The sequence below is a fragment of the Rutidosis leptorrhynchoides genome, chromosome 11 (genome assembly GCF_046630445.1).
Source record: "Rutidosis leptorrhynchoides isolate AG116_Rl617_1_P2 chromosome 11, CSIRO_AGI_Rlap_v1, whole genome shotgun sequence".
Taxonomy (NCBI): Eukaryota; Viridiplantae; Streptophyta; class Magnoliopsida; order Asterales; family Asteraceae; genus Rutidosis; species Rutidosis leptorrhynchoides.
The window spans coordinates 207,265,173-207,277,757 of record NC_092343.1 but is presented as its reverse complement, the minus strand read 5'-3'; the positions used below and the strand labels follow the sequence as shown (position 1 = coordinate 207,277,757).

Below are 12,585 nucleotides of genomic sequence, written 5' to 3'. Positions count from 1 at the left end.
AAAATGAGATCAAGTTTAACTAGTAATACTTGACCAAGAATAAATAATCACTAATTTAAATACATACAAAATGAAGAAATAAACTAAAGTACAAGTAACAAGTTCATGTTTGTTTCAAACTTAAGAAGATTCAAGCCAAAACTTGGATCTTTAAGAAAATAAACCTTAAGTTTACAAAACATGAACACAAGTAAGATCTTAAAGCTTATGAACTTTTGATCTTTATAATACTTTAAATGTAGAACCATAAGAGCATGGGTTGTGGAAGAGGTCACCTCGACGTCGGTTTCGGAGACGGAGGTGACCGACGGTCGGCCGACACCCTGCCGCCGTCGGTTCACCGTTTTCAAGCCCAAAGTCACGTGCAAGACGTCGATTGCGAAGGTTAAGTGGGTCCCAAATTCGAATTTATATCCGTTCTCTGTTTTTTTTCTTCCTTTTCCTCCATTTCTTCCTTTTTCTTTTTGGTTGATTTAATTTGTATGGAAAAAAGAAAGTCCAGTAAAATTTAAGTGAAGAAGGTTTATAAATGGAGGATGATGAGGGGGAGAGATAAGGAAGAAGATAAGCCTCCTGTACTTTTTTTTCTTTTTTTTTTTCATTAACAGTCCCTTAAGTTGTTTTAAAGTTTCATTTTTAACCTTACAATAGTTGATATTTGGTTCATATATTTTTACTAGTGTACATGAGATAAAATCATACTATTTAGTTATTTTTTTTTACAAGCAACTTTATTTTTATAACTTCATAAACATCTGTTTATATAAAACTTTTTTTTATATACAACAACAACAATACCCAATTTCACTAGAGTGAAGTATGAGGGAGGTTAGATGTAGACAGTCCTTTCCTCTACCCTAAAGTAAAAGGGAAGTCATTCCTCCACCCACGGATACCTATCGGTCCCCAGGTAGAGGAAGTCGTCTCTCCCTATTCTAGTGGATATAAATGATAAAATATATAGAAAATATTTATTTAATTAAAAAGGATAAAATAAATGATAAATAATAAAACTTTTTCAAGACACTGAACTGACACTGAACTGACATTCTTCCCAATTCCCCTGTTTTTTCACCAATGTCAGTTTACAATGTCAGTCCAGTCAGCGTCCACTCATCAGCAAGACACTGAACTAACACTGAACTGACGCGTCACCACACCCAGTGCTCTAAGTTATAAAAACTTAGATCCTTGTTCTTGGTTCTTCATCAAACAAAAGATGGAAGAAGCAAGATTCATGAAGATACAAACTAGAGAGTTTGATCTTTAACAACAACAACAACAAACAAGTAACAAATGATGATGATAGTTTTGGTTTTCAAGGAAGAAAAGAAGGGAAAAAAATATAATACTTACAAATTAGAGAGAAAGTTGAGAGAAAATAATGTGGTGTAAGTATGTGTGTGTAAAATGAAGTGAATGCTAGCAAATAAGTAACCAAAAAAAAAGTTTTGAACTCCCTCCCCACACAAGGTGGCCGACGGTTTCTAGGTGCCCAAAAGGGGAAGTCAAATTCAACTTTCAAGTATTGAAAGGTGGTGAATGCTAGTATGAGGTATAAGGTTAAATGTATGGGAAGGAGGTCTTGCATGCTTGAGACATTCTTGTCTCCTCATTAACTTAATTAACCTTGCTTATCATTAATAAATCACTAGCATAAAAGTGGGCTTACTAGTAGTCCATTAAGAAAAGTAGGGTGAGCTTCCAAGTCCAATAATATAAGCCCAAGTTCAAGTATGTAACAATTAAATAAAAGCCCAAGTAATTAACTACTTGCATTAGTTAATTAAAAATGATTAATAGTAATTAATCATGAACGTAAATAATATTCTAAATATTATTCGTGAAAAGCGTGTGTCACAAAGACAAGTCGGGGCATGAAAAGTCAAATACGGTAACAAGTAAAATGTATAAGAATACATTTATTAAAGCGCAAGTATTAATAATAAATATTAATATTAATAATTATACGTTGGAAAATCCAGGGTCGTTACATTTTGTTTGCAATAATCGATCAACATCCAAATTACATACCACGAGATGAGCTTATTGATGTTAGTAACCGTGACAAAAGCGCCGAAGGACTATTTGAAGGAAGAAGTAATGAGATGAAACATGTTCGTAACGATATTGCTACTTTAATATGGAATGCTCGTCGAAAATAATTTAGTATTACAATATATGTTTTCGGTTATTTGTTAATGGCTACGTTTTGTTAAATCAAAATTTAAAATGAATGATGAATTTAACTATTTTTTCTAATGTCCATTTTTGTCATTTTACTTTTTTTTAACAGCTACGGCTATTTTGTCAAACAATTATATACATCTAAAAAACTTCAGCTAACGGCTAATCGCTAACAGCTAACAGCTAGTTTTGCCAAACATACCCAAGATGTTACTAATAATCTCATCAATAAACTTCTACAAGAAAACTAACTTACCAAAAAAAAAAAAAAAAAAAAAAAAAAATCTTAATGTTAAAAGTTAAAACAGCTACATAGTTCTCTTTTAGTTGACGAACCAACTCAAGTTTACTACTTTCAACGAGTGGATTCGTGTCACATTCTATCTCCAAAGCATTTATCTAAACTTTTTAACTTCTATCTCCAAAGCATTTATTTAAATTCATTCATATTGAACAAATACTTAGACATTTACAATATTAAAAAGACCCCTTTGTTCAATAATCATCGATTTGATAAGCAGCTAACTTTATGTATTTTGAACAAATACTTATAAAAATATGAACTGCATACAACTAAGCATTTAATCTTATGTCCATATCTACATATAAAATCAATTGTACATGGGCCCCATGATTACAACTATAAAAAAAAAAATCTTAAGTTATCAAAATTAAGAAATAAGAGGTTGTATGATTAAAAAATTACCAACTGACTGATTCTGTTGTTTGGTTTAGGGCACTGGAAATGACATTTTGGATTTGAAACCCATAGATTAGAGATGAGATCATTTTGGATTTGAAACCCATAGATTAGAGATGAGATTGGTGCGTAGTACCAAACCATACCGAAACTGAAAATTCCGAAACTAAAAATACACAATTTCATTTTCAAGAATCGAATACCGAACTAATTTAAGAAGGCGGTACCAGTTTTGGTTCCGTAACGTTTTCTCAGTATATACTCAAAGAAACTGTAAATTGGTTGTCGTTAACTAATATGTGAAAAATCGTTTAATTCGTTTGTAAACTTTACAAACAAATATGGAAACACTTCACATGAAAAAATTCACTTGCATATATGAACAAAATCAAAAACTCATACACGTTCATTAATATTCGTGTTCGGTTTCCAGTACCGAACCGAATGTTACCAAAATCGAACTCATCCCAAATCCAGAACTGGAACAGAAACAGAATAACTATCGGTTATGTTTTCGGTACAAGTATCAGTTTAGTTTCAGTTTTTTGGAATTTTTGCTCATGTCTATCACAGATCCAAACTGGGTGGGGTATTTTTTTGACCCATTTCGCCTCAAAACCCATACCAAATCTTTTTATAAGATTTTTTTCGTGTTCAAATTATTCAGGAGGGTGTGTGGTACACCTCAAATTCTCAAAATAAGGTAGTAGGAGTGTTTTAATTTAAAACTATCTTGTGACATTGTCACATAGTAGTATCAATCTTTTACCTGTGTTGCTTAAACATTCTGGAAATTAAAATTTGTATTTCATAGAACAAATATGGACCTTTCACTCTCTTGCCTATAATCTCTCATATTTATTCACAAGGCCATCACAAATTCACCTTCACTAAATTATCATCTTTCTATTTTCAATTTCATCATGGCCTTAACAAATCTTTCCCCTTTCTCTATGCACACCTTCTTCACATCCAATTTTATCCCTCGAATCCAATTTTTCCATGTTAATCTCAAATCTTTCTCATTGTGTTTCAAGAATCCCAAAACCAAATTTATGACCATTTCTCAACATTTTGTTGGATCATTCATTCATTTGGTTGAATTCAAGAAAAAGGTGATATACATTCTTATGATTTGATTCAAACCTAGAAGTTGAGAAGATCATATACACATGGATAGAGACGATAATAACGAAAAGGATCCAAGATGCACACAAGTAACCGTGATGAAAGTTGCAAATATCGCGGTGAATATGTTAATTTTCATCGTTACGTTAGCCTTATGCAACATTTTGCACATGATTTTACGCCCTTACTCCCAACCTCGCATCATTTCAGAAGCTATTGTAACGTCTATATCCCTCTTTTTCGTCATTTAATCATTCGTAAACAGATGACCTTTCGTCATTAGGAGCCATATAATTTCTTCCATGCATGCAAAATATTATTTTTATTTATTATACTCACTTGATACATGCAGGTAGGATTCTGTTTGAGCAACTTACCATTTTTACGCAACAACTTTAAGGACGATGCTAATATGGCGCTTGGTTATGTAGCCGAGTTTGGGATAATCCTCCACATGTTTGTTATGGGTCTTGAAATAGACCCTAAAATATGGTTTCGGTTACCAATTCGTGAAGTAAAGATGGCATCTGCATCGTTCGTATTAACATTTCTTTTAGGCGTTTTTGTGACACCAATGTTACATTTAAGTTATGAACCAAGTCTTGAGTTTGATGTGTTCATTTCACTCATTTTAGCCGGAACAGCCTCACCATTACTCACTCGAATTGTAAACGATTTCAAAATTGGAAAATCTGATATTGGCAGATTCTTGATCTCAACTGCTGTTATATCTGATCTAATTTCGATTCTTATGTTAACTTTAATTTATATAATTTTTGATCCTATTAATGGTTATGCTATCCGATCGGGACCAGAGATTGGCGTTATGGTTGCAGTTATTGTCGGTCAACAAGTATTGGCTGCCGGAGTTATCCCATTCTTGATGAGGTGGGTTGATAGTCATAATCCACCTGGGAAACTAATGAAAGGTTCACACTTGATTGTTTCAATAGCAAGTCTTGTATTAGTGTGTAGTTTTTCACCGTTGATCGCGCATTTTAACATGATGTTAAGTGTGTTTTTGGCTGGGCTCGCAATGCCTCGCGATGGGCGGTTATCGAGATTGTTTTGTGGTAAAGTTAAGTACTTTTTCGGGCTTCTTTTTTTCCCGGCGTTCATGTTTTGGGTAGGTTTTGAAGTTGACTTTTCTGAGTTCGAAACTGGCGAGTTACTCACATGGGCTAGTATATTTTTCTTGTTTGCAATCATACTTGTTGGGAAAATTTTGGGGTGTGTTATCATTGGTGTCATTTTAGGGTTTCATTGGCCGGATTCGGTTTCGACAGGTTTGCTTCTTAGCATCAAAGGCCACTTCCATATCTTCATGGCTATTTTAGGCAAACAAGTAAGCTTCAACATGTTCTCGTTTCTTATTATCCTAAATAACACTCCCTTTTTTCAGGGTATCCTGAACAGAAAAAAACATTATCCGTTTAAAAATATTATTGGTTATATTACTTATTATAATAATAATAATAAGGATTTTGCTAACGATAGCCCTAAAGGGCTGTCGTTAACCTGCATGATGGTACATGGTGGTTAAATATTGACTTTATAGTGACAGTTTGATTGTATAGTGACGGTTATTAATTGTACCACACTTTTATGCACGCCAACGACAACCCTTATGGATCTCATTAGCAAAATCCTGATAATTCGTTACTAAGAGGTTATTAGATTTATTGAATGATTGTACATTGAACATTCATCACAATCATAGTTATCTCAAGGTTGATACAACAACCTCTTAATGTCAATCCCAAATCATTTTCATAATAATTAATGATGATTTTTATTTTCATGATACAGAGGAATATAATTAGTCCATCAAGCAGCACTGTTATGGTACTAGTTAGCTTCATGACCTTCATATACGCCCCGATGGTCGTTAAGAACATAATCGAGCGTGCAAGAAAGCGATCCCCAACACAACGAATGGCACTCCAATGGCTAAATCCATCAAACGAGCTTCGGATAGTACTTTGCATTCATGGTCCCGAAAACGTTCAATCCGCCATTAACTTTATGGAAATCTCACAAGGACCAACCGAACCTAAAATGACGGTTTATGTAAACGATATGATTGAGTTGACCGATTCGGCAGCTTCGACAGTAGCACGTGGAGACGGAGTTGATGCAATGACTATAACCGATAAAGGAATTATAGAGATGAGAGAAAATATAAGTAATACGATTGACGTATATGTTAAGGACCAATGTGAAGGGATCGATGTACGAAGGATGCTTACGCTTTGTCCTCTTACAACGATGCATCAAGACATTTGTACACTCGCGGAGGATTTGTTGGTTTCGCTTATTATTCTCCCGTTTCATAAGAATCTAAAAACGGATGGAAAATTCAACACTAATCGTTTGGGTTTTCGCAGCGTCAATAGAAAGGTAATAATACTAAATGATTAGTATCATAACTAGAGGTGACAATCTCGACCCATTTATAAGTAGACCTGCAATTTAAGTTGCATATACTACTCTTAAGGAGTCAATGGGTTGAGCTTTTTGAAAAGGCTAGCAAAACAAACCAGTTAAATGGATTGAAAAATGTCCAATTTTTTTGTAGTTTTTTTACCAAATATAAAATAGCCCAGCTTTACTTATAAAAGGTCACAGGTTCAAACCTCACTAGCATCATATTTTGAGGTGGCCAGGGGAAAAGGGTCGAAAATGGTCATGGATAACCCAGTTAGAACGTGTACATTAACATTATCTGTCTGTATATTATTTTAAGAATACATGAACCTCTACATTCGTAAAAACAATATGAAAATATCATTCGACACAGGTTTTACGGCACGCACCCTGTTCAGTTGGAATATTAGTGGACCGAGGTCTCGGTTCAACCCAATTATCAAGATCAACCAAAAATACAACTGCAGCTATCATCTTCATAGCAGGAAAAGATGACCGTGAAGCGCTCGCTTACGCTGGTCGAGTGGCTCGACACCCAGGCGTAAAGCTAACCGTCATAAGATTCCTACTTGACACAAACGGGAACAACATTTCATCAAGAATCACACGGGCCCGCGCCAACACAACAGAATTCGAGGAAGAATTGAAACAAGACGACGAGTACTTTGCGGAGTTTTACGATCGACATGTAGCTACGGGACATGTTGCGTATATGGAAAAGTATCTTTCGAATTCGGGTGAAACGTATTCGACGATTAAGTCGCTAGAAGGGGAGTATAGTTTGTTTATAGTTGGACGAGGGTCGAGGGTTAACTCAACGTTAACGGCGGGTATGAATGATTGGGAAGCGTGTCCCGAGTTGGGTCCAATTGGAGATATTCTTTCGGCTTCTGATTTTTCGAATACGGCTTCTGTGTTGATTATACAACAGCATAAACTTAGGGGAAAGCTTCAGGGCCTACACGAAGAGTTCTCAATTATGTAATTTGGTTAGATAGAATGTTTACATGAATTGGTATAGAATACTGGGAATGTTTATCAGAAGGTCTTACAGATGACAATTTTGACCCATTTAGTTATTAGTTAACTAGTCTTTAATGGGTCAAAAACTTAGCAAAAAAAGGAACCGGTAGAAAGTTTTCAAGGTGTTCATTTAGTGCATGAACGCTCCAAAAACATAATATTTGAATTGTTGATAAAACAATATGCTTAATTATAGTAACCTTATTTGGCACAGTAAGAATCTACAATAATTTGTATATTCTGACCAAAAGTGAGCCTACCTGCGCAAAGAACTAGATTCAGTAACTTATAAATCATACATTAATAAATGTCGATAAAATATTAGGCATTGAGAAATCAAAACTACATAATTTTCTTAAAGCAGATTCAAGCATCCACTTTTTAAACATGGGTTCAAGTTCAAAGCAGAAAAAAGAGAGTTAAAATAACATAATTTTCTTACAAGCCTATCTATCATTAGTAGTCCCCAGAAACCCTTGCCACCTCAGCCTGCAATGAAGAAATGTACGGATTAGAGAAATGGAAAAGACAACTGATAAGAAAATAGAACGGAAACATAATAGTATCAGTAAATACTAAATAAAGAAAATAAACAATAATGTGAAGTCATTAGCTTGTAGAACATCTAGGGTTACAGAAATCGAAATCAATTGAAAATTGATCAAAACTCGAGATTACTTAAAAACTCGGTCAAAATCAGTCAAAGTCAAAGTTAGTCAACATCCGAGTACTCCCCAAGTTACCGAGTACTCCTCGACTAGCGAGATTTGCAACCCAGAGAACAGCTCATCCGAAATTCACCCAAATGCAAACGCTAAATAAAAAATAATAATTGGTCCTAACAATTTAGAAAATAAGAGAAAAGAATATAAAAGATGTTGTTATACCTCAAATGTAGCCTTGAGATGATCAAGTTCTTTGTCGAGATCATTGATAGCCAGATTATAGGCCTGCATTGGAGACGACTGGCTAGTTGTGTGAACCTGTCATATCATATATGCCAATCAAATCAAATATATTATTAAACTCCGATTGCCAAACACTAAAACAATACTGAATTGCATACCATGCACCTCAATTTAACAACCACAGACCAATAAAAAGAATTAGAAAAATGTTTAATCAACGAGGTTATCATGCATACTGTCTTATATTCACTTTTTTGAACCCACAGACCTTTTTATTCAGTTTTTTATACTCCAGTATGGGCACATATCAACCACCTTAGGCCAAGGTGCTTTTTCTATAAATTAATAAGAAGAGAGATAAGTAAAATAAAAAATTATATCACTGAATTCAATGATATTATGTTTGTCAGCACCATATAAACATTCTAGATCAATTAGTTATAACTTATATCCTTTATAATGAACTTCACACTATTTTCTGTGTCCTTGTTGCTTTTTAACAGAAACCCGATTAACATGTAACAATACCTGACTCAAAAGGATATTAAAAAGATGAAATCATTTATCTTCCTAAAGGTGTTAACTATTTTCAACCAAAATATGCTATATTAGATAATATAATGATGAAACTGAAAGTATTGACTATCTGAATTTAAGAAAAATATTATATCATCATTCTTTCTCTATTTAATTATTATATGATAGAATAGAATAAGAATATGATAGATATATACTAGTATTTTAAAATAGATTTGTGTAGTACTTACGTATATATCCCGCATTTTTCTGACCGGCGTAGAAAATGAATATACCATCACGAGACGTACTTCTGATCACTTTTCCACCTCCACGCGTAAAACCTCTTACATTCCCTTTGGGAACACTAATTAAGTTTGCATGCGTAACATGTTTACCTGTATATTCCTACATTAATAACTTCATGTATATAATCATATGATAACGATAATTTCGGATCAATACAATCGACTGAAAGTGCAACTTTTTCAAGTTAGATTACTTTTTCCTCATTAAAAAAAGTGTCACTTTCAGTAGACTGTATTGATCCAAAATTATCATTATCACATGATTATATATATGAAGTTATTATTGTAAGACTACAGAGGTAAACATGTTACATCTGCAAATTTAACGAGTGTTCTCAAACGGAATGTAAGAGGAATAACAGATGAAAGTGGAAAAGTGATCAGAAGTACATCCTGTGATTGTATATTCATTTTCTTCTTCGGTCACGAAAATGCAGAATACATACGTAAGTACAACAACAATACTCAATCTCACGAATGATAGAGTAGAATACATACGTAAGTGTTACACAAATTTAGTTATAATACTACTAATATCTATCTATATCTATCATATTCATATTCTACTCTATCATATAACAATAAAATAAAAAAGAGAAAGAATGATGATATAATATTTTTCTTAAATTCAAACCGTCAATACTTTTAGGTTTCATCAAATATATACATCATTACAGTTAACTAATATACCTGATTACTAATTTGTGTACTTTTTGCTTTTCAGCATGTTGCATTTCCTGATTTGGTGAAAGGTGTATACATTATATATCTTCTCATTGCACTATATATCTTTTTTCAAATTAGACTACTTTTTTTTTTTCTTACATTCAAGCTTCATCAAAATCTTCTTATTTTCCTAAAGGCGGCCTCCTCCTTGACTAAACTTAAAAGCTCTCAAATTAAAACCACCGCCCCCGCCCCCGCCCCCGGCGGCGGCGGCGACGATGACGACGCAGCATAAGTGGTGTATGGGGAGGTGAGATGTAGACAATCCTTCCCCTATCCGAGAATAAAGACAAGTCATTTCTCCGCCCATAGTGAAAACACTTTCAAAAGTAGAGAAAGTCATCCCTCTCTGTATTCGACAGATAGAGAGATTGCTTCCGAGTGGACCTCCGGCCAATAAGTAGGAAAAATTTAAAAAAAATAAAATAAAATTGAGACGCCATGAAATGGTAAAAATCAAATTTCCATGGTTTTAAATCCTGCCTGAAATTTAGAGAGTCAGTCAAGTCGCCAATAAATCGACGCTTCCGTATAGGATTCAATTATCCATAATTTTTCCGCCTCATCCTTCTCCACGAATTCCATTTAATTCGCAATAAAACATTGATTGCTAATATAAACCGGCAGAATACGTATCCTATATTCATAATTTCAAGAGCAAACTTTTGGATGGTTTTCCCATGATTGCTGCTCTGTAAGAATTTCAAGCACCTAAGCTTAACATTAAAAATGGCCTATAAAGAGTCTTGAAATGTCTTCCAAAGTTAAGGTTCTCGGTTAATTATCAACACAACATAATCAACCACAATGAGTAATTTTGATAAAGTTTCATAAGCCTATCTCTCAATCTCCTTACATTTACATTCAGTACAAATTTGAGCAACATATCCAGTATTACAAGTGACTTTAGTATCTCATGAGTCTGCACTTACAAGTACTCTAATCATTTAACAAATTTACTTCTTGGAATAGTACATATCTTTATACAAATTTGCAGAGAGAATTCAACACCTAACCATATTCAAAGATGAAAAAAGGGTATGAAAAAACCCGGCTAACTACTTCTAATAGTATAGCATTTCATTACTAATTGTAAATGAACGTATAAGCCAAGATGCTTTCATGCTGATTAAAACTTGTAAACAATGTAAACATAGAGTTAAATTAACATGACTACCTCGTCTCCAAGAAAACCCTGTTGCAATATCAATTATTTTGGCAAACAAGCCATTAACCGATTAAAACTAATCTCTTTCTTATCCATAGAAAACGAAAACGAGAATTTGGCTATGAAGAATCTTCTTTTTTTTTTTCTTTTTTGTTTTTGTCCCAGGGTGCCTACCCGCATTGCGGGTAGCCCGGAGTTGTCGCAGGTGAACCTCCGTGGTTACAAAGGGTTTTTTTGGGACAAGAATCTTGTTCGTTAGACATAACTACATACGGCTTATACTTTATAATCAAGTAGCGTAAGAGAATTTCCTTAAAAACTCACCCGAACAATGATTTTGTACTGAAGAGGGTGAGGAAGCTTGTAACCAGCAAACAGAACATTCCCATCCCTGTGCAACTGCCTGTTCATACGGTACACAAATTCATATAAGTTTCAAATTAGGATTTTAGTACATTAACTAGAAAGGCATATAAACATTTTAAAATTTGATATACATTACATGCGAACGATGTTTCCGATAGTGTGGTCTTCTCTCTCAATAGTGAACGAAGCTGCGTTTATGATCTTTGTATCCCTTTCATACGAAACCCTGCGAATTCATTCATTTGTCATACATGAGCAACTGAGATCAAGTGATATTTCATTTCTAATTTTCTATAATTAGGAAACGGTAAGGGCAATAAAAACGAGAAAGATTACTTCTTTGTTCCCTCAGGAACCACGAATCGCTCATAACGATCGGGGGCATTCATGGCTCTCTCCTCTAGAAAACACAGGAAATAAATCAACAATCAATTTATGAATTCTATAAATACAAAATACATGCATACATACATATACAAATACATATACATCATACATAAGATACAAGGAGAAAATGTACACAGCGAACATCAATGTTAAAACACGCAAACGCAGTGAGCCAGTGACTATTTGAAGTTCAATTTCATTAATAATTGATAATATTATTTCAACAAGATCAAGAATAGTCAATATCACTTTTTAAAAACTAAAACCCTACTCGAAGAGTAACTGATGAATTTTTATTTTTAGTCCTTTTAAATGACAGAATTAATTAATTAGGGTTTTACAAGAAATTAAACAGGAAACAAAAAGCATGATAGATTTGTTGAATTATTGCACAAAATTAAAGGTACATGTTATTACCTCAAATCGAAAACAAAAAGGTTGTGATGCAACAATTAAGACTCACAGTTGAGACAAAATCGACATAAGCTCGAGTGTGACATAATTGGTTTTCTAACCCCATATCGTGCTAGTTGCAATCTTTGCAACCTAATTCGTGTGTAGTTTTCTGTATTTTCTTGTTGTTTTTTAAGTGGTCACAATGACACATTTGTACTTATATCGTTGATTAATATAATTCCTACTTGCTTTTCAAAAAAAAAAAAAATGAACGGAGTTGTTTTAAAGATGGGGTATAATAGCAACTAGTGTTTCGGGGAGCGCGTTACCGCGCCGTTTTTTAGA

At 33.9% G+C, this 12,585-nt stretch overlaps 2 protein-coding genes across 7 annotated transcripts; one reads left to right on the top strand and one right to left on the bottom strand.

The window, feature by feature from the left end:
• The first annotated feature begins 4,059 nt into the window (after positions 1-4,059).
• On the top strand, positions 4,060-7,427 carry LOC139875366 (cation/H(+) antiporter 28-like). Its single transcript, XM_071862705.1, has 5 exons — positions 4,060-4,233; positions 4,368-5,360; positions 5,825-6,415; positions 6,617-6,715; positions 6,816-7,427. Exons 1-5 carry the CDS (start codon positions 4,060-4,062, stop codon positions 7,425-7,427), a joined length of 2,469 nt encoding a protein of 822 aa, XP_071718806.1.
• A 146-nt stretch (positions 7,428-7,573) lies between these two features.
• On the bottom strand, positions 7,574-12,306 carry LOC139877508 (DNA-directed RNA polymerases II, IV and V subunit 11-like). 6 transcript variants are annotated; one of them, XM_071864942.1, is made up of 7 exons: positions 12,262-12,306; positions 11,794-11,857; positions 11,594-11,683; positions 11,416-11,494; positions 8,353-8,448; positions 7,908-7,954; positions 7,574-7,725 (listed from the first exon to the last, which is right to left on the bottom strand). In XM_071864942.1, the coding sequence occupies exons 2-6, from the start codon at positions 11,844-11,846 to the stop codon at positions 7,922-7,924; spliced, it is 351 nt and encodes a 116-aa protein (XP_071721043.1). In that variant the 5' UTR covers positions 11,847-11,857; positions 12,262-12,306; the 3' UTR covers positions 7,574-7,725; positions 7,908-7,921. The 6 variants fall into 6 exon arrangements, with proteins under 6 accessions (XP_071721043.1, XP_071721046.1, XP_071721042.1 ...); XM_071864945.1 differs by having other exon boundaries at positions 7,574-7,721; XM_071864941.1 differs by lacking the exon at positions 7,574-7,725 and having other exon boundaries at positions 7,743-7,954.
• Positions 12,307-12,585: the final 279 nt, after the last annotated feature.